This window comes from Leptosomus discolor, chromosome 5 (assembly GCF_034619465.1).
Source record: "Leptosomus discolor isolate bLepDis1 chromosome 5, bLepDis1.hap2, whole genome shotgun sequence".
NCBI classification, from domain to species: domain Eukaryota; kingdom Metazoa; phylum Chordata; class Aves; order Leptosomiformes; family Leptosomidae; genus Leptosomus; species Leptosomus discolor.
In genome coordinates this window covers 18,508,970-18,536,728 of record NC_141395.1, presented here as the reverse complement: position 1 = coordinate 18,536,728, position 27,759 = coordinate 18,508,970, and the positions used below count along the sequence as shown (strand labels likewise).

General features: G+C 52.9%; 1 protein-coding gene across 1 annotated transcript; it reads right to left on the bottom strand.

The window, feature by feature from the left end:
* On the bottom strand, window positions 1-27,759 carry SLC4A3 (solute carrier family 4 member 3). The gene is made up of 22 exons (XM_009950789.2): window positions 27,706-27,759; window positions 26,333-26,489; window positions 22,432-22,766; window positions 21,844-21,986; window positions 21,051-21,262; window positions 14,976-15,127; window positions 14,154-14,334; window positions 13,469-13,604; window positions 13,191-13,365; window positions 12,678-12,774; window positions 10,745-10,929; window positions 8,468-8,681; window positions 7,926-8,147; window positions 7,447-7,595; window positions 5,809-6,003; window positions 5,155-5,361; window positions 4,450-4,539; window positions 2,652-2,818; window positions 2,019-2,272; window positions 1,520-1,689; window positions 865-1,038; window positions 1-78 (listed from the first exon to the last, which is right to left on the bottom strand). The coding sequence occupies exons 1-22, from the start codon at window positions 27,757-27,759 to the stop codon at window positions 1-3; spliced, it is 3,747 nt and encodes a 1,248-aa protein (XP_009949091.1).

The window sequence follows — 27,759 nt, the reverse complement described above, 5'->3', positions numbered from 1 at the left end:
TCACACAGGCATGTGCAGCTCGTTGTACTCGTCCCGGCCGTCTTCGTCAAAGTTTGGCTCTGCATCCTCTGAATCCAGCTGGGGAGAGGCAGAGACCAGGCTCTGAAGGCCACAGCGCCCCCAGCGCAGGGTCAAGCCTGGCGCAGAGGGATCAGCGAGCCAGGCAGCTGGGCAGCACTGGGAAGAGCAAAGCTCTTGCTCGTTCCCCTCTCAACAGACTCCTTTTTTTTGCCCCTCATGCCCATCCAAACGTGCCCATCCAAACGTCCCCAGCCTGATGCCCTTTCCTATAAGTGTTCTTGTTTGACAGTGCCCCATCACTGGGGCTTTGGTCCAGCACAGCACCTCCTCCCTCCTCCCCTGCTGGCAGCACCCACTTCTGGGTGCTACTCCAGGCTGCTCTCCAACAGGAGCTCAGGATGTTGGCAGCAGCTGAGGAGCAGCCAGCACTCAAGGAGCTGCTGGCACCCTGACACTGTGGTTACGTGCTCCTGTGCCAAGCAGCCACAGGCTGCTGGTCTCTCCTTGCCGCTGTCTCAGTGGGGAAGTGGAGTGTCTCTTGATGAATGAGCCAGAAATGGGGAGGATGGAAGAGAAACCCCTTATTCCAGGCCTCTGGGTGGTAGGATCCTCTGTCTCCTTGCCCTAGGGTGCCCATCCATCCATCCCACATGGCACTTCCAGGGCTACAAGCTCTGAGGAAGCCGTCTACCCACCTATTGCTGTTGAACAAAGACCCCCAGACAACAGCAGGGAAAGCCAAGGCTTAGTCGGCCCAGGATCTCACTGCCTTTCAGCCTGTCAAATCTCCTCAACCTCACTCTCATTTTTCAAGCTAGACTCTGAGGACAGTTATCGGCTTACCGCTTTGAGCTCCCTGTCATGGAAGAAGCGGGGCAGCACGAAGCGTCGTAATGGCACTGTCATGATCAGGACGAAGGGGAAGGCCAGGGATGCCACCGTAGATTTCACCACCCAGAGCAGCACAATGCAGGCCAGTTGAATGCAGGTGAAGAGATTCATTCTCCAGGTCTTCACCTAGGGAGGCAAATCCAGTCTAAGAACACATTATCCGTCCACACAGATTAATGAAGACCCAACTGGCAAAACATAACCCTTCTGCGTAGCATAGTACAGTAACGCAATGCTGCTGCATGCTCTACCTGCCTGTACTCTACAGCAAGGCAGAACTCCGTAACACATCAGCCTCTGTGCAACCTAGCAGCATAGCCACCTGGCAGTCTAGTCTCCCTACACCCACTGAAGCAGCGCATCACCCCTATAAAGAGTCTGTCCATAAACATCCTGGCAATATACCCCTTTATGCAGCCTATCAGCATGCTATCCTAGCGTTGTATCACCTCTGTGCATGGCTTGCGCTTACTTCTTGGCACAAACTTCCAGCCAAGTGGGGGTCACCAAGCCAAGCATAACTCGAGCAAAGCACCATCCTCCCCTCACCTGCCTATTCTTCCTCTGCTCCTCACTGCCTAGTTCCCCAAAGCCTGCCTTTGCTCACCTTGACAACATAGATGTGGTCAGGGTGGTGCTTGGATGGCATGAAGATCAGGAGCAGCCGCTCGTAGAGCTGGATGCCAGTGAGGGACGTAACCCCCATGTAGAGGAAGATGCCGAAGAGCACAGCCAGCGGGATCTGCCGCAGCATATTCCCCATCACAATGGACAGACCTGCACAGACAGAGCTCAGGGCACGGTGGGTCCCATGCCAGCCTCTCCGCAAGGCACCTCGGCCTCCGTCCCTCTCCCACCTCCTCTCTGTCGGTCCCAGGGTGCACAGGAAAGGAAGCTCAAGAGGGGTCTAGATGGAAGGGTTGCAGGGATGGACTGATCATGGTGGGGTACCAAGGGCTTCCAGAGGAGAGCTGAGTGTAGGTGGCGGCTGTCCTGCAGTGAGCGGGCAGAGTACAGGCTGGCTTATGGGGCAGGGACACTGCCAGGAGATTCAAGCCGTCGGCCCTGACCTCCCCCCTCACTCCTTCACCCAAGCAGAGGCTCACCAACAAGGGCAGCAATAAGCACTCCGGTCACACGCTGCTCCTTCACCTCCTCAATCTTGGGCTTTTCTCCTGGTGCGATGGCCTTGCTCATGACTGTCAGGGCATTGACGTGGGTGACGGAGCGCACCGTCGCTGCGGTCAGCCAGGGCAGCCCGAAGAGCGCACAAAGTCCCCCCATAGTGCCAATGAGCAGCAGGTCCAGGTGGAAGCCAGAGCCTTTCAGCAGCTTCCTCTCCTTCTTGCTCACAATCAGCCTGGAAGGAAAAATAGCCCGGGTCGGTGCCAGGCCCAGCCCAGTGTCCAGGGACAGCGTGGCAGCTGGGGACAACGTTCACTCCCTGGAGAGCGCACACATGGGGACAACAAGGAGATGGGGGGGGGGCGGGGGGTGGTCCGCCTCAGGTTAGAGGTTTCCTCCTGTGCTGGGCTGAGGCAGGACTCCACCACAGCGTATGCCTGGAGGGGAGCCAAGAGACAGTGGAAGAACCCAAGACAGTACAGTCTGAAACGGCCAGGATCCTGCCCTTGCCATCCCACTGGGATCCCAGGCGCATCTCCACATGAATGGCACCAGCACCAGTCCCATCCTTGCCCGCCCCGGGGTTAGTGATGGTTGGCGTTGGAGGTACTCACGTAGTGATCTGTGTCTCCATGAAGATAAGAATGAAGACCAGGAGAGCAGGGATGGCAGAAGCAAACATCATCCACATCGGAAAGGTCCCACTGCTGCCCATGGGGTGAATGAACCAGCCACGCTTGTGAGGAGATGTGACCGACAGGCCAGAGGGGACATTCAGCTTCTGGCGGTATATCCGCAAAACCCAGCAGTTACTCATCAATACACACGTGCCCGCAGCCTCACACAGGACTAGCCTGGTCTTCCTGGTCTGAACACCTCAGATAATGGGACAGCCATCCTGACCCAAGCAGGACTTTCTCATGGATAATCCCCTTCAGTGCAAAAACTCGAATGTTCCCTAACATAGGCCTGTCTCATTTCCTTTCGGCTATTGGAATTCACAGAATCACAGAATGTTAGGGGTCAGAAGGGACCTCGGAAGATCATCTAGTCCAACCCCCCTGCCTTGGTTTTTGTCCAAGAGACCAAGGAAATATCTTCCCTCAGGAAGTTCACCCCCATGTCAGTGCTTGCAGACCATGGTTAAAATGCTCCTTGACCTCTGCTTGAACAAATCAAGCATCCTGAAATGCCTGCCCTTCTCTGAGGTTGCTTTCCAAGCCTTTTCTGAGACATTTTTCAGTATTGTTTTTGCAGCGTGGACCCCAGAAGTGGCCACATTCTCTGGAAATGACCTCACTCTGACCATCTTCAGAGGGAATATCATGTTTGTGCTCCCGTCAGAGACCACACAGCCTCCTAGCTGTACATCGTCCCGACCTTGCGTTCACCAGCATTTGAACTCTTGGCTCTGTGCTGCTCTACAGCAGTTCTTGCTATCTGCCTGCGTGAGCACTGCAGGGAGAGTTTATGATTTGCATTTATGTTAATCAGCATAAGTATGAATAATATTCCTGGAATGCTTGTACTTGAACTAAGCTGTGTAACTAACTACCCTTTTCTCAGAAACCTTTGTACATATGCTGAGTTAATACTGATATGATAATGCTTTTGATATTAATTGTAGAAGTGTAGAAGGGTATGAAAAGGATGTAACAAAGCGCATGATTTTACTAAGGTCTGATAAAAACAGATTTTCACTGAAATTTAAATGAATTAAAATGCATTTGGATTCTGTTAAGCCTTGGGCTGTCTTGATTAAAAAGCTTGCATGCTGAACAGGAATTACTTTTCACTCTCTCCCCAATGTTAGTTGAAAAAATTACAAAATAAAAAGATATAACTACATATCTACTAAAAAAGGTGGAAAAAAAGGAAAGCTGTGAGATGGATGTTTGATAACATTTAAGTTTGTGCATAAACTGGGAAAGAGATAATTGTGTTTGAGAAAAAGTGATAAAAATATTTAGAAGCCTATAATCAAGTATAAATATGTTAAGTACTAAACTCATGACAAGTACATCACTGAAACCACTCTATATGCCACCCCCTCCAGTGTGCATAACCAGTGTATGTCTTGTTGACTGACTGCAAGTTTTTAGAGTTACAAACAAGGAATTAACTGCACTGTATGTGTCTGGTCCCCTAAAGCCACCCCTACTAACAGCTGGAATACCACAGGGATACCAGGGCACTCCAGTCCCTGTAGCTCTGGTCTCAGTCTCAACAAGACCCTTGGAGCTTGCCTTCAGCGTGGGAGTGAGGACGAGGGGAGCATCTCTGTTTGCTCTGTGCTGTTATGACTAAAGAGGCAGGAAATACAAATCCCTTGTTGCACAAGAGCAGGCCACGGTGCCGCAGGGATCACTGCCGGGCTGCAGGAGGGACTCTGGGGGTGGCACTGGCACCTACCTGCGTGTATGTGTCAGTGATGGTGTAATCCACCAGCACCATGACCAGGATGGAGATGGGGATCCCGAAGTCTCCGATGATCCGTCGAGCCTGCGGAACAAACACCCTTGCTGGCAAAGGGATCGGGCCGGCTCCGGGCACCCACCCTGCTGCAGGGAGCCTGGGGCAAAGCGAAGCCCCAGATGGGGCCAAGCACCACTGCAAACCTGAGCACTGCTGATGAGCAGGGCAAGGGAACCCAGCCTTGACCCATGGGCCTGCGCACCCCACTGCCCACATAACACCCAGTCCTCCAGCCACCCTTAAGCGGCTGGCTAATTGCTCCTACTGGCCTATTCAGATGGTGCTCCAGGTATTACACAGATGCACTGCGTGCACAGAGATATCCCAAGGGTACAAGTTGTAAGCTCCTCCTCCTATATTCTAGTTTAACATATTTGTATCCAGCCAAAAGAGCTTTCCCAGGGTCCATAGGACTTTTCAGCAAAGCTCACTGGAGCAGGACAGCACAGACACAATCATCAACAGCCACCTCTGGTCTGCAGCCTAGGTCAGGCTGCCATCCCTCCTGCATGGTATTTAAGGGATTGCTGGTGTTTCTTTGGGGGGACAGTCCAAATGCTCCGGAGAACAAAGGTCTGTAGTAAGCATTAATTGTTTGGCATGTCCCTTGTCCTTAACATCTGGGTCCCACAAACTTCTCACCTTTCCTCCTAAGAAACGGCTGTTCTTGAACTTGCGCATAAAGAAGGCAATGAAGAAAGTGCCTAGCATGAGGATGAGGGAGAGGAGAGCAGTGTTGGGCTGCATCCTGATTCCCAGCGACATTGCGTCCGCAGAGAGCATACTGGCATTCAGGCCACTCTGCACATTCGGTGGGTAGAACTTCAGCAGTGGATGTTCTGCAAACACCTGGGCAGGTGAGAGAAGCAGTGGGCACTGTCACCGCAAGGAGGGGCAGGGGGCACTCTCACTACTGGGGGCAGGGGGACGCAGAGGTGTCCTGCTCTGTGGAGAGGTGAGGGCGGTAGATGGTGGGTGCAGACAATCCCAGCATCTGTCACCTCGCCTCACAACCTACCCAGCTGGAGAGGGCTGGGGAGAGAAAAGTGGCCCCTCTTTAATGCCTCCTGCAGGAAGAGAAGGGGAAACAGACGTTAGGGCTCGTCCTGCCAGCCTCTGTGGTGGCACAGGGGCCAGCTGGGCTGGGGCATGAGAGGCCAGCAAAGAACCGCTCTGCAGAACACCTAGGAAAGCTGTGGCTGAGCTGGCCCTGTTCCCCTGCCTCCTGTATGCTAAAGCAGCAGGTTCCTGGGGGATTGAGAGATGCGGCAGCCCGTCCCCCTGGGGAAGGTTCACCTTATACAGTTTGTAGAAGGTCTCGTAGATAAAGATGAGGGAGATGAGGAAAGCAAAGATCTCCTGGGTGAAGGGCGAGATGTAGCGCACCAAGAAGCTTCCCTCAGCTGCCACAATAATGAAGATGAAGACGATGAGCCACAAACCAATCCACACTCTGCCTGTCAGATACTCAATGTCTTGTGTCTGGCAGAACTGAAACGGAAAGGGGAAAGAGTTACTCATGGCTCCTCAGGCTGCCTCCTGCATCTGCTTCCCATTAAGATCAAAGACTGCTGGAAAAAAAGCATCTACATCTGCTTGGGCATCCAGCACAGAGACAGTGAATTCAAGGCTGGGGTCAAAGGTAAAGTTGCAGACTTTGCATTAACACTAGCCAGCTCACACCAATCAGGTCGTTCTCGCTCCAGTCTTTGTAACAAGCACCTCCTTCGCTCTGCTGAAGCCATCCCGTGCATGATGCTCCCCCTCCCACCATATGGAGGTGCCCTTACTCCAACAGAGCTCTCCACTGCTCCACGCACTCAACAGCACAAGCCTGTTCCCTGCAAAGGAGAGCCGGAGCAGCCTGCTATGTCCCGCTGCATAAAGGCTCTGTCAGCTGGGGCATGATCCCAGACAGCACCCTGTGTACACACACAGCCCTGTGTGTGTGGAGAAAAGCTCCCAGGCTGTCACCACAGAACAAATTATCTCCGCTGCCTCTGCTCATCCACACACAGCAACATCCAACTACTTCCATCACAAACCACATCCCTCCCTTTGCAGCCTTCCTTGGTACCACCACAGACAGTGCCCTCACACAGGGCAGGGGTACACCTTTGTAAACAATTACTGGGCAAAGCAAAAGTAGTCAGTGAGAAATGTGGTGATAGGAGAGCAGGGAAATTTCCACTGTGCAATGGCACCACCAGCTCCAAACTCTTGACACACCAAGGTGAAAATCTAGCTGTAGGAAAAACCATGCTTTAAAAGCCCAGACATGCTAGGAGTCAGAAAAAAAAAAAAGAAGGATTAGATCCACTGCTTGGAGGTACAGTGACACAGGGATGCTTTTAATAGTGAAGAGGTCATGCTACTTCAGAAAGAAACATGTCTGTCCTGGCTGGCCGGGATATCTTTGCACACACCCTTCGGCTCACCCTGAGAGGTCGGAGTAATGTATGTGGGACATCCGAAATGGACAGTACTGAATATTGTTGGCTTCCCAAACAAGGAAACCTGGACAGAGGTAAAAATTGTGAAATGGTCTTCAAAGGAAGCCCCAAGAACAAGAAAAGTATCATGGACCAGTATTTTAGGATGCAGTTACAAATGCTCATTGTGCCAGGATGGGCTGCAGCACAGGGCTGGGGGACGAGCTCCCCTCACAGTCAGCAGGTAGAGGAGTGCTGTTACCACACCTCAAGGGGGTCAGCCCACCGGATACAGCAACAGGAGGCAGAAGTCCCTACAGCATAGCCTGCAAAGGGTCAGCAGAGCCAGGGCCAGCCCTGGCTGAGCTGAGAGCAGCCTGGCAGGACCCAAGGACTCTTACACCACCAAAGACCCTTTGGAGAGCTGAGAAATGCTGGCTGCCCTCTCCAGCACACGGGCAGAGCGAGCAGGTGCCAAGCACAGACACTGCCTCACATGTACCTTGTAAAAAGCTTCTTCAAACACCAGCAGAGGCCCTGAGAAGCCAATGACCAGGAGCGGCTGGGCTCCGAGAAGGGAGAAGAGGATCCCTAAAACCGAGGTGGAGATTATCAGCTCGGAGACCCCCATGAGACCCTCAGTTTTCTCTCCTGGGAAAGAGAACAACGTGTAAGTGTTATAGCCCGGACACAGGCACCGTCACTGCAGGCGGGCAGGCTGCAGACACAGCTCCAGATGGAGGAGGCAGGTCCCTGTCCCATCAGTCAGAGGTCCCCTGCACTGGGCAGGGAGCACAGAGGGAGCCCAGGGAGCCGAGGCTGGAAAGGCCAAGCGGCAGGGAGGGGACAAGGCAGCAGCCGAGGCGCAGCGCTGCCACTCTCCCCGAGCGAGCAGCACTGAAGCCCACCCCAGCACAGCATCACACAGACACAGCCAGTGTCCCAGCGTGCAAAGAGCAGACCAGAAAGCAGGCCCATTACCTAGGAGTCCCCCGAAGGTGATGGCAGGAGAGAGAGCAGCAAAGTAGATGAAGAGAACGGCCGCGAGACACTGGCTGTGCAAGGCGTCTCTGATGTCACTGAGGTATTTGGGGTACCTGCGCTTTATGTCCCGAACCAGACCTCCAAAAAATATCCCGGTCCGCTTCAAAGGGTCGTCCTCAGCTTCCTCCTCTTCTTCCTCAGCTTTCATTTCACACAGCTCTGGAGGTGCACGGAGGGCAGGGCTTGAGCAGGGGAACGCAGGTCCGCCCTTGGGCTGTCCCTCTCCCCCATACCCCACAGAGACCTTCCTCCAGCAGTCCTAACCTGGTGGGCCCCCTGCAACTGCACATCCCACTGCCTCCAGCTGCCCCCATTTGCCAGAGCTGCCCACAGCCACTGTCCTGCCTCCCTGTGTCCCACTCCCCACTGCCGCCGCCAGGCCCCGCTCACCCCTCTGCCAGGCTCTGTGAGGGGAGAGCCCACTGGGGCACGCAGAGCACCAGGCACAAACTCGTTTGCCCAAATGTGAGTGGAGAGACCTTTGGCTTCCTGGACAGCCCCCTCCTTCATGGACTTCTGCTCCCTCTCCTTTCTCTTCCTCAGCAGCAACTTCTGGAAGGTGGCAATGGATTTGAGCAAGTCTTTCCCCTCCACCTCTGATGGGGGTATGACAATACTGCAGTCCAAGAACTCATTGATTGCGTTGAGGAGGTCTTGACGGTCATCTGCCATGTATGCAGCCTCATGGAAGTGCTGGGAAGGGCAGGAGAAAAGAGAAAGGGAGAAGGCTCAGACCAAGACTACACCCAGCCACCTACAGCCTGGATACACAACACGTACTGTGACCATACAGTAACATCCTGCTCCCTCAACTCGCTACTTGTCTCACTACTGCCACTCTGTGACCCACACTCCTGAATCCCTCCTCCCTGTTCTTCTACCAATGCCCCTCACCTAATCCCGTGTCTCTCCTCCCTTCTCTATCCATCCTTTCCAGTCACCTCCTTGCTCCTGCTTTTCTCCCCCAAGCCCCACTGCCCTTGCCTAAGATTGTGCTCCCGCAGCATCTCTGCCAGCTACACACTCTGCAAAAACACAGGGTGCCTCTTATGGGACCTCTCCATCAATCAAAATCAGACCTGTGCTTCCCAGCTAGCCTGGTGCCTCCCATTCCTTAGGCTAGACACTACACCTGGCCAGCCTGTGCCTCTGTTCAGACCAGATCACCGTGGCTGCATGAAAGATCCTTCTCCTTATGCCATTGCTTGGTCCTGCAGGGCTCTCGTTCAGCTTAGAGATGTACCAGAAGCCAGGCACCACAGAGATGAAAGACTTTCCCTGTCCCTGCAGCTCAAAATTAGGATTCTGCAACAGACCGATGTCCTCCTAGTCTGGTCTTGGGCTTGTTTTGAGGCAGCCCTAAAGCACCGCAGGTAAAGCACAAGAACCAGGACCTGAGCAGGGAGCATAAGAGACTCTTGGGAGTCTTCACATGGGAGAAGGAGGGAAAATAGGAGTCTACAGCATGAGGAAAGCCATGCAAGGGAAACCAGGCAGAAAAGGGGAGATTCTGCTGACATCAAGGGCAAAACGACAAGGAAAGACTCTAAGGAGACCATGAGGGGACAACACTGCTGCAGATAGACAGGGAGGTGCTGGCAAATGGGCAGAAGTGCTGCATAGCCTCTGGAACATGCCTGCAGAGAAAGGGCTGGAGGAAGACGAACAAGTGAACAGCCTGTAAAGCAGGTAGGGGACAACTAAGGTCCCTGCAGCACACAGACTCCCTGGAGCCACAGCTTCAAACTGTAAATGATACCGTACTGCCTTCATGGCGCCAGCCACTGTGTAACCTCGCTACGGCCAGCGCCAGCTGCGGCAGCTGGCTCCCCTCTTCCAGCAACAGAGGAGCAGAGGCTCAAATGAGCGAGATCAGCCCACAAACGCAGCACTGAAGCTGGAATATGGCACCTCACCTCTTCTGGCTAAACATATGGTCTCAGCTGAGCCCTGTGCAACTCCTAGGAAGGGATCTTTCATCTGGGAGCCCTTGTTGCCCACAACCCACCTGCTCTGAGTGGACCTTTCAGTCCCCAGTTCAGGGGGCAGGACAAGCTGGTTTGTTATAGTTACATGGCACCAGCCAGCAAGACCCTGTGAACATCTTAATTCTCCTGTCCTGGGTGTATGCAGTAGATGCTCATATTGTCTTGTCTTTGCCTTTAATTTCTTACCAGGATAATGAATTTCACTTTCCTGCCATCTAGCCAGATGGGGGACTTCTAGCAGTGCACATGCTTGGCAGAAAAACCTTCCTGCCTCCTCATCTCTCCTCCTGCATGTGTGTGCTCCTCTGCATGGATGTTCCAGCCATGGGACTCAGCTAGAAAGCTTCATCCAAACACCTGAGGACAGTTCCCAGGCATTGCTGGGTCTTTTTGCCAGTGTGGCCTGGGCCAGGTGTCATGGTCACAGGCACTGCTCAGCCTCCCCTCCTCTCTGTTTGCGAAATATCAGCTGAACACAACTCCTCTAACCTCGGGCAGTCCTTTGCTCCTGCTTTTCCATACAGCCCCTTTCTTCGCCCAACCTAGCACTTTCTGTCCCAGCCAAGCATCTGTCCTACTCTTCCCTCTACTGGAGCATCCTACCTTGGCCAAGCCAGGCTGTTCTTAAAAATCCCAGGTTCTCACACCTGCCTGCCCCACCCGGGCCTTTGCACCACATCTCTCAGCACTCTCGTCCCAGGACTGACTTTTGAGGAACTACTGAAGCTCCCTCGCCTGTGCCAGCATCACCACCCGTCAGCTCCTCACCTTGTCAGACATGAGGGTGGAGATCGAGCGGCCAATTTCATGGTAGTCCATGTTGGCCTGGCTTGGTCCCAGCAGCACAAAGATGAATCTGACAGGAATTGGGACCTCTAAGACAGATTCCAGGAAGACGGCCTCATTCAGTCGGACAAAGGCCATAGTTGGCTGCTCCAGGAACTGCACACAACCTACCAGGAGGCAAAGTTTTGAGCAGAGTTAATCATTGGGGTGAGCTGTACTGGGCTGCCTTTAACAGTGGAAACAGGGATTTTGGGGGTTCCCACGAGCCATGCAGTCCTGTACTTGCCTCCAGACCACTGACACAGCATTGAACTTCAGGCCAAAGACTGCTCCAAGTCCCCTGTTCACTGATCATTCCCAAGCAGTGCTACTTTCTTCAGCTTCCCAGTTAGCCCTTAATCTCTTACAGATGGGCTCTACTCACTTTTAAATCAAAAGGTTTTCCACTAAGCCACTGCCTTATGGAAGGAAGTCTCTTACATGTTACTTTTATCAAAAAAACTTCTAATCTCATCAAAGAATGAAATCAGGTTTGCTTGACATGACCTATTTCCCATAAACCTCGTTGATTCGCAATAATTACATTCTTATCCTTTAGCTCTATTAATTGAATCCCGTATTAGCTCTGCCATTAGGTTGGCCAGGAAGGATGTCAGGTTAAGCAATCTACAGGTACTGGATCACTGTCCTTCCCTTCTTGAGCACTGATGATACCAGCTTTCTCCTGTTTTTCTTGTATGTTCTCTGTATTCCTAGACTTTTTTTTTCTCAGATGAAAATGAGCCAGTTCTCTAAAGACTCATAGGTGCAAACTGCACAGTTTGTTTTACAATGTCCACATCTCATCAATGCTTGGCAGCCTCCTTGGTTCCTAACAGATTGGGAAGTACTCCTGCATCCTCCGGCACACCAGCCGCTTCCTTCCCTTACTGAACACAAATGTTTATGGAATACTTTTATTCCTCTGGCATTACTACTGATCTTTCTGCCATCTGCATCCAGCAAAAAGCTGTGTTCTGGGTTAGACTGGCAAATCTGGGCCATCTGAGTGGCCAAGCGATCCCGAGACAGAGCCTCACCTCAGAAATGGCCAGTGTTTAGTTATCTGAGTATTCACAGTGCATTTATGAAGCTGATTTTACCTCATTGTGGTTAAGCATCAGCTTGGTTGAGCTGCCAAGCCTCTTTGCCTGAGCTTTTCATCTACTGGATAGGCAATGACATTTACTTTGCTTGTAGCGTACCTACATTTGCCAAGATGTTAATGCCAGCCAAGTGCTGAGAAAGACTGCTCTTGTGGTCAGAAGGCACCAAGCCCACCGATGCTCGAGGTTCCCTGCTCACATCCCTCTTGCACAGAAAGATATCTCCTGGCAGCACTATGGCCGATACCCAAGACCTTGCCACCAGCCAAGCCCTGCTTCCATAAACTCAAAGCTCCCTGGCACACACAACCATCAAGCAGCACTGGCCAGGGGCAGAGCCCAGCTGCTGGTGAGCTGTGAAGAGGCCAGAAGGAGTGCAGCGATGGTCAGAGGACAGTGTGAGGCCCGACAGCAGTCAGTGCCTGACCATCAGTCCCTTGGGTACCACTTACCCACTTCTGAGCTGCAAAATGGGATGTTCTGGTGAGCCTGGCAGGACTTTCTCCTCTAAGTTTGGCCCCAGCTCCCAGCAGCAGAAATGTCTATCAACCTCTTTCTTAATTTAGGAGAACTACTCTGGTACCCCATACATTTACCACAGACAAACAAAACGTGTGCCATCACCAAAGGAGAGAGCATACAAGGCTTCCTCCCCAGTTGAACTTCGGGAACATATGCAAGATGACCAAATACCCCTCAGGAGGCACCGACAGCTGGCACCAGACCATGACTTGCACTAGTCTCTTTTTGCGCTGGGGGACTCTACATACCCACGAGGACCACTGTGGCCTCTGCATCTTCAGGGATCTTCTCCATCAGCTTCAGGTATTTACGGTGGCCCTCAGAGTTATGGAGATGCGGGTTTTTCTGCCAGGGAAGAATAAAAACAAGTAAGGATGAAGTCCCCATGGTTTGGTCTCCCTACAGAGCCTTTCATCCCACTGGCATATCTGCAGCTGGGCTTGCCTTGGCCGCATGCCTGACACCCTGCTTCGCAGGCAAGGCACCCTCACAGCAAAGGCCACCCTGCAAGCGCCAGGGCTGTTGCTGCCATCGCGCGCTCAAGCAGACATTTGCATACAGTGTGAGGCTAAAATTAGGTCCCAAAATCATAATGCGGCAACCCAATTTCCAGCACTCCAGGTGATCCAGGGGAGCTCAGCCCTTGCAAGTACAATGCCCCTCATGAAGGGGCCCAGAGGTGGGCGCCAAAGGCTGCCACCAGTTAACAGTTGTCCCCACGGTGCGGAAGAAGAAGCAGTAACCCCCCATGTCACCCTCACCTCCTTGCACTCCGTCTCATTGGCCTTGGGGTCGGCCATCTCTATGCGTTCTTCCCCCATGAGGGGCACGCAAGTGTCAGTGGTGTGGTTGTGGTGGTGGTTCCCCACGATGGAGTTCATGCTGGAGCTGGAGTGGTTCCTCGGGAAGAAGCCTTCTTTCTCATCGTTGGGGTGGCTGAGGGGGAGAGTGGTGGCCATGAAGGGACCCACCTCCTTTGCCACCTGGGGCTCGCAGATAACCCCTGAGCCCTGGCAGCCCTCAGCCACATGCCACCCACCTATGCTTCAGCAGCAGGGCGCGCAGCACGTTGGCTCGGTCTTCTGCTCTGATCTGGTCAGAGATGATCATGGTCTCCACCATGAGGTGAGCAATGCCAGGCAGAGTGGTCTGCTCCAGGTCAAGGAGGACGGCACCTGCCAGCAGGAGGGGAAGAGCCCTACTCCTAGTGCGCAATGCTCCCCGCCACATGCACACTCTGGGGACACAGCTGTCCCACCAGGAGCCAGGCTTTGGTTGGGGTACAGATTCTTTCAGCTGAGAAATGCCCAAAGTCCAGGTGTCCCATGTCCTGCGTAAACCCATGTCCCAAGAGAACCCAAAATCTCCAAGATGCTGGTAACTCTGGTATCTCCCTCTCATTTCAATCTCCCACTCTGATCAAACTTGCTTTTTCACACCAAAGATGGGTCCCAGACCTGCTGGCCCAGACACAGCTGGGTGTTGCAGCTGCCACATGCCTGAGAGCAGCAAAGCAGAGCCAGGAACCAACAGAGGCACCCTTGGGCTAATGCAAATGCTGGCAAACAGGCCACAGGATGGTCTGTCTCCATATACTCTACATGAAGCCTGGACACAGACACTGTTGGTCTGTCTCCAGTGAGGGGCCAAACAGTGACAGAAGCTGTCCAGCAAAACCTGTCCCAGTGCAAGACACAAACCCTGGCCTGCGGCTCCTGACTCACCATGGGCAATCGTCTTCCTGAGCTCCAACAGGCTGCGGAAGGACAGTGAAGCCACATGAGGCTTCCCCCACCTTGCTGTGTCCTCCTCCACATCCTCCTCAAACTTGATCCAACGGGCCGTCTCCCTCCAGTGCATCTCCTGGTTCTTATCCACCACCAGCTCATTCAGCTCCACAAACACCTAGTGTGAATGACAGCAAGGACATGAGACCTCCCCTGATGCATACAGCTCTGTCAGCAATACATGGAAAGCCTCACGTTTGTTCTCAAGGTACCACTTGGTCTAAAGCGCTGCCTGAGCAAGCCTGCCTTAGTTAACCAGAGGTTTAGTGAACAGAAGTATCCACGACAAATATCACTGGCAGTGTGGCAAGAGCTTCCATCAACACATAGAGCACCAGAAAGCTCCAAGTCAGATGGCATGGGCAGAGGAGAGAGAATGACGCAATGCTGCATCCCTTTCTACGAAACTGTGACAATTTTGTCCTCTGCCTGCTTCTTGGTTTCCCCCAAAATTTCCCACACTGACCACAGATGGTGCCATTACTGTGCTGCCAACTTCCACAACAGCACTACCATTTCTGTGACTTTTTAACACCTTTCCTAAGGTCAAAGCTTTGTGATTTCAGAGAAATCTCCGCTTTTATTGAAAAAAAGTGTATTTTCAGCCCTCAGGATAATGGATAAGAGCTTGAAATGTCACCCCCAAGGTCATGTAAAGAATTAATTATATTGAAACCACATTTATCACTTTATAAAGTGTCTGTTTCTAGTCCTGATTTATGGCTTCTGAACAAGTGTGGGAGGACAGCACATGGATACCTCATGGGGCTTTCTATCCAACTTCTTCTTCTTCTTCTTTTTCTTGACAGATGGAGTTGATGCTAATTTTTTGCTTGTCCTGGTGATCTGACTCCGAGACGGTTTTTTCATCAGATGCCTCCTCACACCAGGGTTATCTTCAAAACGGTGGCCTGAAGACATGGGAAAGGGAAAAAAGACCACCAGTTTGTCTAGTGGAAACACACTGTCTGGCAGGGAAACACATCCAAGCCCACCCTTCTCTCATTAGCCTACGCCAGCAAAGCCCTTGCAGCTGGAGCACTCATCATCATCCTCCAGACCTTTGAAGATCCTTCCTGCCCCATCTGCCTACTTTCAGCTCTTCCAGACGTCTGCGACCTAATTCCTTCAGGAAGAAGGCTTCCTCCCAGGCTGTGCATATACTGGAGCATCATTGCAAAAGCTTTTATTCATGGTATCCGAATAAGTGGTGCATGAACCCTCCCCCACACTCCCTCAATGAAAAGCAACCTGAAGCCTTGTCTGCACAGCTCTGCACCCAGATAGCCCAGGCAGGCACCTGGCTGGGGCTCATTTCTCCCACTGGAGGAAGGCCTCGTGCTCAGCAAGCACAAAGGGCAGTGAAGGGGAAGCATATTTAGCTTCTGGTCTAGGAGACACATAGAAATATCAATGACTGTTTTATTTAATTGTGCGATGAGACTGTAGGATAACAGTGCAGACTGGGGCTGGGCAGTTAACCCCAGCTATCGCTGTTTCTAGATGATCCGCAGTGCCGCTGTAATGCCCTCTGAAAGGTCTGCGTTAAGAGTTCGGCTGGCTGAATCAAAGCCTTCAGAAGCCTCCAGAGAGGCTCTTGAGGCTGTGTTACAGAACCACCACCAAACTACCAGTGCTGTTGGCTAGCCAGCACCCACAAAAACCTGGCCACAACCATGCCAGCCCCTTCTGCAATGCCAGAGAAACAGCACTTGAGCAACAGCCTGCCATGGAGAGCAGCTTCCCTGGACACTACCCAGAGACAGCAAGACAGCGCCATCGGGATGGGGAAAGCCTCAGAGCCCAGCTGCAGGATGGGCAGGCTTTCCCAGGCAGATCACAGAGTCAGGGGTTTTGCTCAACTTCAGCCCATCCAGGCTTGCTGGCCTCACTTGCAAGGCAAAGCCAAGGTCTTCTTCCTGGAGGAGCAAGGGCAGCTCTCCATCACCTGGGATGAATGTTCAGCCTCCATGTACCTTTCTGCACCTAGCTTCAAGACCTGCAGCTCTCAGGGCAAGAGAGGTAGCAAAAAGCACTGGGTTTGAAAGCCAAGTAGTCTCTTTGATTTTGCAGGAAAATATCTGTGCATTTCTGGCACGGAAAGGCACACCCAGCATCCAGCCAGGCATACCATGGCCTTGCTCCTTGGAAATCTGGGTCACTAAATTAAATATAAAATGAATCAATACTGAGCCTCAGGGCATTTTCCCCCATTGGCTGTCCTGCTGATGTACGTCCTGCTGACAGCTGGACTCCTCCCTGCTCCACTTACTCCACTGCAATGTCGATAGGAGCCAATAACTGCCCATCGCTACGAACATTTCTTGGAGCCAGGCATGTGTGGGTCTTCCTTGGACTTTTGGATGGATTTCTCAGCTCCTGCACGCATGGCAGCCACTTCATCATGCTTGGTGTGGGTTCGTGTATAAAACAAACAGTCCACCAGGCAGATGTTCTTGGTATCTGGCACCTTTGCTCCAGTTCCTGCAACTTCTGATTCTCCCATGCACCCCAGGACTCATTCTCACCATGTCCCTGGAAGATCGGGGACAGAGGATGCTCTGCCCAGCAAGACAGAGCACTCACTCAGAGCATGGCAAGCCTGCCCCCATGGCGATGACCACCTTCTATGCAGTGCTCTTCAGAAACAGCCCTAGAAAGCACACACAGGCGTTCAGCCTCAGCCACCAAATGGCTGGAGGACAGATAAAATGAAAGGAGCCAAGTTTCCTGCCAGCATCTCCAGTGACTCCCACACTCACTGACAGGGACAGGAGCCCGAGTGCTGCAGACTCAGAGTGAGCTGGTGAAGGCACACCTCCAGAGCCCTACAGAAGAAAGGAGTGATCCACTTTGCCACTCTCCCTTGGCAGTGCTTGCAGCCACTGAGATGCCAGCTGGGGGAGACAACACATAGGAGCAGAGTGGACACATGGGCTTAATTTAAGAAGAAGCCACTGGCTTTGGGAGTCCCATGCAAAGCCCAGCTGAGCGCTCCAGGCTGCTCTACAGAGAGTGTTTCTGTGTCCCGTCAGATTGGTGCTTCCCCCAAATGAAAGACGAGCTCAAGTGGTCACCTAAGTCTGGAGTCCTTACTCAGGACAGGGCCTTAGACTGAGACCAAAGGGTGATGTGTCCAGGGCAAAGCTCTGCCCTCCTTGCTTGAAGCCAAACTCCCCAGGGTGAGCTGAAGCAGCCAAGGACAGCTCTTGCTGTACCTCCTCTCCAGTGCTCCCCAGGAGCAGAGCATGAGACAGTGACAATGTCTGAGGACAGAGAATGATTCCTGTGGTGGCTTCACTACAACAAACTGGTATGTCACCCTCCCACACAGCATCTCCTATAGTCTCCTCCAGAAGATCTTCTTGCCACATTGGTCTCCACAGTCAGATTTCTTGGGATGACCAAGCTCCTTTTCCATCAGCTTAAATCTGAAGATGACAAATATGACTTTGCACCGGTTACAGTCTTCCCCCAGAGTGCCTGTGCTAGGCAGTTCAACTCAGTGGGTGATTGCCTTCAACTTGTGTGTCAGCTCTCGCTTCCCTCCTTTCATCACCCTCTATCCAAAAGCACAAAGACCAGAAAGAGGCATCAGAATATTTGTGTCAGTACCAGAGAGCAACTTGCTAGCCCAGCATCACAGGGATGATGCACACTTCCCATGTACCCCAACAGTTGAGTTATAGCAAGAAAAGAGTCTGAAACCCTATCTCTTGGATTATTTAAAATTAGACTAAACAAAATGCTAATCAACATAGAGTAAGTCACAACCGTGTGCTGGTTTCCAGAAAAAGCTACTGCCCTGACCTGCGCAGAGCCCAAGTCTCTCCTGGCTGATGCTGAGTTTAATGTGATAGGGACAGCTGGACCCCAGCTCATCCCTGCCGCCCTCCAGGTGTCCCTGCACAGCACTCCCCTCACTCTGAACACTAAAAGTGCAAGGAGACCAGCTCAGGTTCGACAAGGACTCTACTCAAAAGCTATTAAATTCCTCCTGTATCTTAGTTGGTCCTAGAAAAAGTACTGCCGTGGAGTGAATAGCTGGGCAAGTGGCACTGGCTGGATGTGAGCTGGCTCTGCACAGAACTGACTCTGGTGTCTCTGTCATCTCTGCCTCTGCCACATCTCTGCAGGAGATTAATCCACAGTGTGGATTCAGGGTGCAGAAATAATTAAGAGTTGACTGTACAGCACATCCTGTTTCAAGTACCTGCAGTATTAGCTGCAGCAATCAATGAACATGTTAACTGCTAGCAAGCCAAATTTCCCCACTTTATAAGTGATGCATATCACACCTTGCAGAAGCAATCTGACCCTTCTACCTTCCCAAGAATAGCCATCCTTTGCCAGTGAACTTGGGGCAATTTCTCACATTTTTAATATAGTTTGCTCAGCTCAGGACAGCTGATGGAGCTAATTTGCTCCAGGTTTCTATTTTGAATTTTGCTGCTGTTATACTGCCTATCAATTTACAGTAGCAAGTAGCAGACGCAGCCAGAAGCAAATCCCCACTTGCTGGTCCCTGCAGAAGCACATAGGCAGACATTTCTTCCCCAAAAGCTTGTAAAGACGGGCCAGCTAGAAGATGATGCTGGCACTGGGAGGCAGGGGAAGTTAAGTGTTTTGCCTGAGATCCCACAGAGAGGCTGTGGCATAACCAGAAGCTGAACCAAGGCATCCTGAGTCCCTGTTGCAAGCGCTCTGCCTCCCCAGTCCTGCGTGCAAAGCCAGTAAGTGGACTAGTCCTGGGACCACATCAACCTCCCATGTGCCCTCCTAAAATCTCTTGAAAAATTAACACAGGATCTGGATGAGGACATCTGGGCAACCGCCACAGAGCTATGGCTATGAACAGTGACACACAAAGCCATCTTTTAACTGTGAGTTACCACCATCAGCTGAGGAAGGACTGCCTGTGCGAGGCGGGAGAGAGGCTGTGGTCTCTGCACAGTCCCCAGGATGGGTCACAGATCCAGCTCTCCACAAGGGATGCACGGGTACGGAAACAGATGCGGAGAACAGAAAGACGTTCTTCGCTCTCAGGATTCCTGTTCTCTCCTTCCCTGCTTTTCTCACTCTCACTTCCTTCCTCTTTTCCCCCTTCCAGGCACCCCAGCCAGCCTGCTATTAGCTAGTTTCACAGCCACGCTGAAGCCTGCAGACACAGGGACTAGGTTATTTTTTCCTCTGGGCATTAGGCTACGGTGCAGAGCTGAGAACCTGATACCCACCTCTGCTGTTGGATCTGCAGCTCGGCTTGAATTCCAGCAAATAGAGCAGCAGCACACTGTCACCTTGTGCCGCAGATGGAAGGGGAAATGTCTCTTATACACACCTTCAAGCAGCTGTTTTTTCTCTGGCCACAGCACAGGCCACATCCTGATAAGCACAAACAGCAAGATGCAGCTGCCTCCAGAGCTGCTCAAGCAAGACACACACAAGGAAGCACCTCAGCACTAGGACACAAATCTGTACAAAGACCTTAGACAGACGCACAGGCACCAGGTAGCTTTTCTGGTGTCCCCAGGCACACAGTGGGGCAGACTGTATCTTCTCTAAACCACGAGACCAACCTGACGCGGAGAAGGTGCAGACAGCAAACACAGGGTGGGGGATACGCACTTTAGCTGGGGGCTCTGATCTACACCTGCAACTGTGGGGTCACTGCTCCGGTACTTACAGGTAGGGTCCCCGCCTGGGTAGCCCAGATGGTTTCTGATGGCCTCCCATAAATCATAGTCTTCAAAATTGAAGGCAAATTCATCAAAGTCTTCATAGCCGAGTGAGTTGCGAATACAGGTGCTTATCGCTACCTCCGGGCTGCTGCCCCCTTCCGATTCCTTCGCTGCCTCCTCTCTCTCTTGAAGGGTTGTCATTTTGTCCTTGTGAAGGTCAGGGGTCAGGTGCCATGAGCCACTTGTCTTCAGAGGAGGGGCCGGGGTAGCCAGGCTGACGTGTGGAAAGCAAGCTGCCCCCCTGGGAGGGCTTCACTGCAGCCCCAGGGCCAGCCCCGGTCCCTCGCTCCCCACCTCTCAGGGCATGAAGGTGCTGGCTGCAGCAGCCCCTGGGAACTGATGAGGTCCCAGGAAGGCTGGCTCCACGCAGGGATGCTTCTGTGAGGGGCTGCCCCACCAGCTCCTCAGGAGTGGGGTCCTTGCTTTGCCGCGGGGTCTCGTGCCAGACGCCCAGGGACGCAGCGCCTGTGGCCCAGGGACAGCCAGGCTTGTGCGTGCGGCACCGCTTCTCTTCCTCGCTCCCCTCTGGTGTCTCCCTCCCTCTCCAGCCTGCAGAGTAACCTATTGAATTCTCCATGTCCTCAGGCCCGGAGCGTGCATTTCCATGACGTCTCTGCCCTCTCGTCGCGCACAGGGGCAGTCCCCCTCCGAGGCGCTCCGGAGGGGGCAGCTGCCTCTCCGCCAGGAGAGCAGAGGAGAGAGGAGGCTCCTCACCTCAGGTTTTCTGCGATGCCAGAGCTGGCGTGTCGCACAGAGGGCTGATGGCTGGGAAAGTGTGTCAGGAAAGGAGAGAGCTGGGTCTCAGGGAAATGCAGGGAGCCCTGAACCGGAGAGGGCAGTGGGGTGGGTGGAGCAGCAAGCATCTGTGGGGTGGGTGTGAGTGGAGGTGCTGCAAACATGGGGACCAGTGCTTTGGACATTGCAAAGCTGACAGAGGCGCCAAAGCTGGAAAAGCAGGGGCTAGGGGACAGGGAGGCGAGGATTGGGTCCTGTGGCAGGCTAAAGACCAAGCCTGGAGGTGCTAGGGAAGAGGGCAAAGCAGGGAGAAGCAAGGGGCATGCGCAGCAGTAATGTAGGTAGTGTCACAAAGCCTCACTTTTCATGCCATCCAAGTCAGCAGATGCCAGCATCTGGGCCTCGGCCTCATCCGTGGGGACACGCTGGTACGCCGCACTCTCCAGCGTGGTCATGCTGCCAATGCACATCCTTTCCTTCAAGTCATAGGTAACCCGTTGTCCGCTCGCCACCTGGCCCCAGGGCTTGCGCTTCTCCCACCCGCGAGACAGACGTTCCCGAGGCCCGGGAAGGCTGTAGGAACCAAAGAGACCGATGGTAGCAAACGAGCTGAATGAGGATGGGCACTGGCCCCTCAGGCACTGCGGTCCCTCAGCCCAGCCCTGACCAAGAAGACTCTGAGAAGGAGCAGAGCCAGGAGTCACCTGTCCCAAAACCTAAAGGTTGCCCCTTCTGCTCCTCTTCTTCCCCACCGCAGAGCAGAATCAGCCTGTGGTCAGTGAAGGAGACCCACCTCTGAGTCAATGGCCTCACGGTCCCCTGACTCAGCTGAGCCTCCTGGGGCTTCACAGCCCAGAGGTCAGCACAACAGCACATTAGCTGGGAGGAAGGATACTCTAGGTGTGCAGCCCAGCACCCCCAAACCCACACCCTGGGGATCCCATGGACCCAAGGAGGTTGCAGGAGTCCCAGGGAGTGACTGTCCCACTGCAAAGCAGCTGTGCTGCTCACAGCTGCTCCTCCTCCAGGCCCCATGTCCCCTCTGGCTCAGCTGGTAAGTTCAGGCTGGGCACAGCGGATACCCCCAGGGACAGGGTCTGTGCAGCAACCCCAAGCCAGGGAGAGTGGCAGGCAGCTCGGCGCCGCTGGCCTACCTGCGGAGGGAGGCAGGGCCCTTGTCCTGCAGCAGGTCGGCGAAGCGTGGCACAGGGGACAGGATGCCACACTCCTCCTCCACGTGGAACTGCGCGGGGGCCAGAGCGCTGCCGGACTCCTCCTCATCGCTGCCGATGGTGAACTGCAGAGACGACAGTCCTGACAGCAAGAGCCAGGGCAGGCAGCCTTCACCCCAATCCCTGGCATGCAGATCCTCCCCATATCCCCACCTCCTAGAATGGGCCACACTGACTTCCTCCACATGTCCCATACCCCGGGACTGGCCGTATTGAGCTCCCCCGTGTCCTATACACCCTAAGAACAGACACACTCACCTTCCCTTATGGGTTTTACACCCCTAGAATGGTCATACACACCTTCCCCAGCATCCATCCCAAGCCATGGCTTATCCATCACTGTCCTCCAGTGCCCATCTCTGCTAGGCAGGGACAAAACCACTCTTCCCACAATACTGCACAGCTACAACCTCTTCCCCCTGAGCAGCGCACTCCCTTGACCATGCATCCTGGCACCCTCCCTCCGCCCAGCCTCTGAGCCCCATCCAGGTAGGGGTGCCCTAGCCTTGCCTTTGGTTTGCCTGGGGGCTCCAGCTTAGGGGATGTGTCCTTCCCACGAGCTTCGCCCTCAGACTCTGCAGAGATCTCTTTCTCCTGAGCCTCCTCTGCCTCAGATTCTCCTTCTTCCTCTTCTTCTTCTTCCTCTTCTTCCTCCTCTTCTCCCCCCTCCTCGTCCTCCTCCTGGATGGTGGGGGTGACCTCCGAGGGGGGTACCGAGGTTTTCTTCTTTTTCCTCCTCCTTTTTTTCCTCCTGCTGGTGCGGGGAGGCCTCTTTTGGAACTTGAGGGCAGAAGGGAGGTGAGTGGAAAGGGGATGATGGATATGGTGCGAGGTTTGGCGGTGGACTGAGAGAGAAAAAGAGAGTCAGGGGCAGGAAAAGGCTGGGAGGAACCTGCCAGGCGCCCCTCCAGGAAACAGCATGGTCTGGAGATCAAGGGCCAGGAAGGGTAAGGAGAGCCACCAGCCCACAGGGACATAGCAATGCTCTTTCAGTGATGTGACAGGCTGTGTCCAGCCTGGGGTGGTTGAGGAGGCAGCCCTCATGCAGTGCCAAACCAACCCAGCTCCACTGCCCTGGGGAAGGCAGGATGCCTCTCCCAGTGTTGCCAAAAGCCATTCATACAGCTACACAGAGCTGCAGTGACCTGCTAGAGGCACCAGCCTTTTCCTAAACATGGGGAAACATTTCTCACATTCTCAAACAAGCATGATTTGGGCCCTTACAAACATTCTAAGGACATGGCTTAGTTGTTAAGGACATGGCTTAGTGGTGGACTTAGTGTTAGGTTTACGGCTGGACTCGATGATCTTAAAAGGTCTTTTCCAACCTAAATGATTCTATGATTTCTTTACTGCCTAGTGCTCTTTGAGTTAAATAGATGCACCTTATTTACCCTCCAGGCTTTGACAGAAAGTCCCTCCTGCATACCCACAGGAACCACAGACCAAGCCTTTTAGTGCAGACGCAACCTAAGTCCACATCCCAGGTACTGTGAGGGCTTGGGTCTACCAGCCTCTGAAATGCAGGTTCAATTAGGAGGCTGTCTTTTTAAAACCAGGGTAAAAAACAGGGCAGAAGGACTTTTCTTCAAACTAATCTACAAAGAGAAATTCATACAGGCTTGACCTGGGTGTCGTGGGAATTACAGAGGACGAAGAAATTAATGGCATTTCTGAGCCTTCACTCAAAACCAACGATAATGCACCAGGCAGTGAACAGGGTAAGTTCAGCATCTCCCTGCCAGAGAGAGGAAAGCAATTTCTGCCAGGGCTATCTGCAGGCACAAAGCCTCTCATAGACAGTCTGCAGGATGCACAGATCCTGGGGCTGCACCCGGAGTAGCTGAAATCATGGGGGCACCAGCCACTTCGCAAGGGGGCTTTGCTCAGCAGTTCTTCCTGAGGAATTGTTTCCAGTCTGTTTTGACTTGGTTCCTTCCCAGCTTTCCTGTGACATGGCAGCAAAATCTGTTTATAGTGAAAACTACCTTCAAAGGACATTTTCAATGGAAGCTGTAACCTTCTCCCTGGGAGAGCCAGGCAGGTTCATTGTTCTGCTGTCATGTTTCCTTTCCTTTGGTTTCTCAAGTCTTTTCTCCCTTGTTTCCCCCCTTGGGAACAGCAGGGATATTTCTTCACACACACCCCTGGTTCAGCAGGAGAGGCTTGTGGCAACATTAGAGGAGACTGGCAATGGTCAGACATCTGCAAACTGGAAAGAGTTTGGGCTTTTTATAAAAACTTCTTCCTCCAAAGCGTTCTTTTCTTTGACTTAACTAGATGTATCCTATTTCACCCCCAGGTTTTGGCAGAAAGACCCTCCTGTCCTGCTGCTGTACTCCCGTAGCAGTGCTCTGCATGCCACGGATAGGTCAGGCATGAATCTCTAATGTAAGAAGAAGCAAGGAAGGCCCCAACTGGACACACTTTGCTCCTTCTGCAGCACAAAGCTGCTGGTGAGAACATAGCCCACCTTTCCCTTCTGGCTTGTTCATATCAGCCCAAGACAGAAACATTTACATTTTGGATCAGAAGGAAACTGAAGCCTTGGGCTGCAGGGAAGGGCACTGATGGTAAGTAGTTGATCTGGCACAGAAGAGGGGAGAACTGCTCTTCAGCCCTGAGTAGCCCCCCTCCTGTCAGCTGATCACATCTCCTCAGAGGTGGCCTGGAGGTAGGAAAAACATACCTCTCCCAAACACAAAGGGCTTCATGCCTCTGTCTTTTTCCTCCCTGTCCTCCTGCAACTCCTGTGTGTCCATCCCCTGCCCCATTCCCTGCTCCCTTCCTTGCACTGCCTGCCTGTACGGAAAGTTATTGCCAAACCAGTGTCCTCGATGTTTGATTACACTTCTCGGTGAACTTGATATAAAAGATATGAAAAAGTAATTTCCATAGGGACCCCAGAAGGAAGAGCCTACATATTAGGAATTCCTGGTTTTGAAAAGGGCAGGAAATGTTTCTAAACCCAGAGAGTATCCACCTCCATGGGCTGGTATGTTACCTTTCAAAGTCTAATGACCTAAGCAGCTTTATGAATATGAACTGCATAAAACTTCTGATAAACAAGGTTGACATAGTCCTAGATAACAGGGATACATCAGGAGCTCAAAGGAAAACAAGCTTGATTCTGACAAGGAAAGGAGGACTCTCCTATTGAGAAGAAAAAAAAACCCCAAACAGTACAAATCTCTAGTCAAACTTTCAAAGAAGCTTCTGCCATGCATGCTCAAGCAGATCATCCATGTCCTCCAAGCCAACTCGCACACCTGTGCACAAAGGCAGAGCTTCTGAGCAGGTAAGTCCTGCAGGCACAGGACAGGTATTTGACCCATAGCAAAGCTATTAGCACTTTGCAGCCATGTGCATGAGTGACTGTGTGCTCAGGTGGGAAGTGTTATTTGAATGGAGCCTCTGTAGAGAAATGATACAAGCAGAAAGTAGCAGCTGGGGTGCACTAAAGTAATAGACTTTTACCAGCAAACTTTTGCAACAGCCATTGGAAATGAGTGGCCAAGCAGAAAACAGCCTGGTGATGTACTTGGAACACAATGTTCCCGAGGTTGTAACCCACCAAAGAGAAGCTGGAAAATAAGCAGTATCTGACTGTGGGGAGCCAGAGAGTGGGAAACTCTCCCAACCATTGCTACTTGTCTGCCACGCAAGCAGGCTGCTGGACAGGGGCCTTCCCACCTTTCACTGCTGTTACTACAAGCTAAGGTGATCCACCTACACCAGGCAACAGCTTATGGCCACTCTTGTGGGCACACTCTCATTTTACAGCCAAAGTGAGTTTGAGTAGACTGGTTGCCTTTATCACAGAAGGGCAGTTAGAGGAATAAATACAGTTATCAGAGGAGTTCAAGTGAGATAGCTACAGCATTTTAAATTCACACCCCATTTTTATTCTGCAGTCCTTTCTTTGAGCAGGTAAACCTGACAGTTTCATGGTTGCTATTTAGAAATACACAGGCATGTCTGACCGGACCCATCTGCTTTCAGACTGGGGAGGACAGCCTGGCTTCTGGCCATATTTGGATGTTTCTTTGCAGCCATATGGAAGAAAAATAGTTTCAGACTGGAAATTTCAACATGGGAGGTGTGGTTGCAGAGGTCCCCAATGCTGGGTGAGGAGGTGAGCAAACACCCCGGGCTGAGCTATGCTGCTGCATGGACTGGGCAATAGCTACACCTGCAGGGACAGGGAAAACAGGGAACAGACTGGGAAGAGGCCATGGGCACTGATGCTAAGCTGGGTGTATGTAGCACTTTGGGAATGCTCTGAAGGGAGGAAGAGAATAGCAGGCCAACACGATCTGGAGGAACCCGGCGCAAGGCTGCAGAGCACGTGGGGCTGACATAGGGTTGACGGTGAGGGTGGAAGCAGGTACGATGGTTCAAACCTACATACATTCAAAATCTCTCTCACTGTAGCTGCGTCTTTGCTTCTCCAGATTGCTTGATGCTGACTTGCTTATCAGGTCCCCAAATCTCTCGATTGACAAAGTCTTATCCAAGTCCTCATCGTCCTCGGCACCAGGAGAGGCTTTCTCTGCGCGATCTCTGCCCTGCACAGAAATCGCCAGACAAGAATCAAACACTGCAGACCCTTGCAGCCCTTTGGATCCTCCTGCCCTGCAGGCAGAGCAGGCAGTGCCGGGCTGGCTGAGGAGCAGCAGGCTCCACACGACAGGGCTGGGGCATAGTCTCTCACTTAGAGGTGCAGCTCCACTCAACACTAAGAACCAGAACAGATCAGCAAGCCTCCAAGCCACGCCCTGCAGAGATATCTTGTGGTCCTCCACACCTCCCCTGAGTGGCAGGTATCAAGGGACTATGTCAGTGCCTGTCTTTCCTACTAGAAGAGATGTGTAGCTTTTGTTTAGCTGGAATTTCTCTCTCCTCACATCCAACTGCTGCCCTCTGCCCAGCCTGCAACCCCTCCCTTTCTTAGACATCCTCCTTATTTCCCCCTGGGAAACAGCATCCCTGCTCTGGCAAGCTGCCCTTGGGTCACTCACCACCATGCCTTCCCACCTCCCCTCCACACTCCTAGGGGCTCCCATTCCCCTTGGTATACTTTTTTCAGGCTTCACTGCCTGCTTTCCTCCTGTTTCAGGCTATGGGTGCTTCTCTGCCTTTTGCTGGTGGAGACGCTCCAAGAAGAGCATCGCTAGGTGACTCCTGTCCTTTCTGCCTCCCGAGCAGCTGCAGCTGGTAAAATTTTCCGTCAATATAGCCGAAATGCCAGCGCGGAGCTGTTGTGGACTCCTGCGTTTCCATGGAAACAGGAGGCGGCCCAACTGTGACAAATCTGTCTGTGCTGGTCGGAAAGAGGGAGCAAGGCGGCTTTAGCCGGGTTGTGCCTCTCCTCACATCCCCCAGCTGTCCCCAGCTGTGTCCTGGGAGCAGCTTTGTATCTGTGGTTGAGACTGCTTCTCCTCTCACCTTAGCATGGGTGTCCCAAGCCCAGCCTAAATGCAGAGAGCCTAATTGCAAGCTGTCCAGCTCCTTCTGCTGCTTGCCTACCCCACCCAAGGGCATGTGAAGGCACGGGGACCCCACAGAGCAACCTCTGGCCTTTCCTGGACCACGGTTTGCTGTCTGCACGGAGAGTGGGTGTGGGCAGCCTTGGGGCACTCTTCATGCAGACTTGTCCCCAGCGAACGGAGGCTGTGCCTTCTACTGCAGCAGGCTGCCAGGACGTGGGTCCTGTACTCAGCCTGGCAGGAGCACAGTCCCCGGGGAAGAGACGGCCCCACTGCTGCTGGATTCCCACCTCACCTGCTGCAGGTCGATGAAGACATCTCCTACGGGAGGGGACTCTCCAGCTGCCAT

Bases quoted from the DNA above. Each gene is read 5' to 3' on its own strand.
- SLC4A3 (XM_009950789.2), bottom strand. From the start codon at position 27,759: ATGGCAGCTGGAGAGTCCCCTCCCGTAGGAGATGTCTTCATCGACCTG. The intron at 21,263-21,843 runs GTAGGCCAGCGG...TGGTTCCTACAG, and splicing joins GGCCCTGCCTCCCTCCGCAG to CCTTCCCGGGCCTCGGGAAC. The intron at 10,930-12,677 runs GTATGTAGAGTC...GCCTCCTGGTAG, and splicing joins GGCCACAGTGGTCCTCGTGG to GTTGTGTGCAGTTCCTGGAG.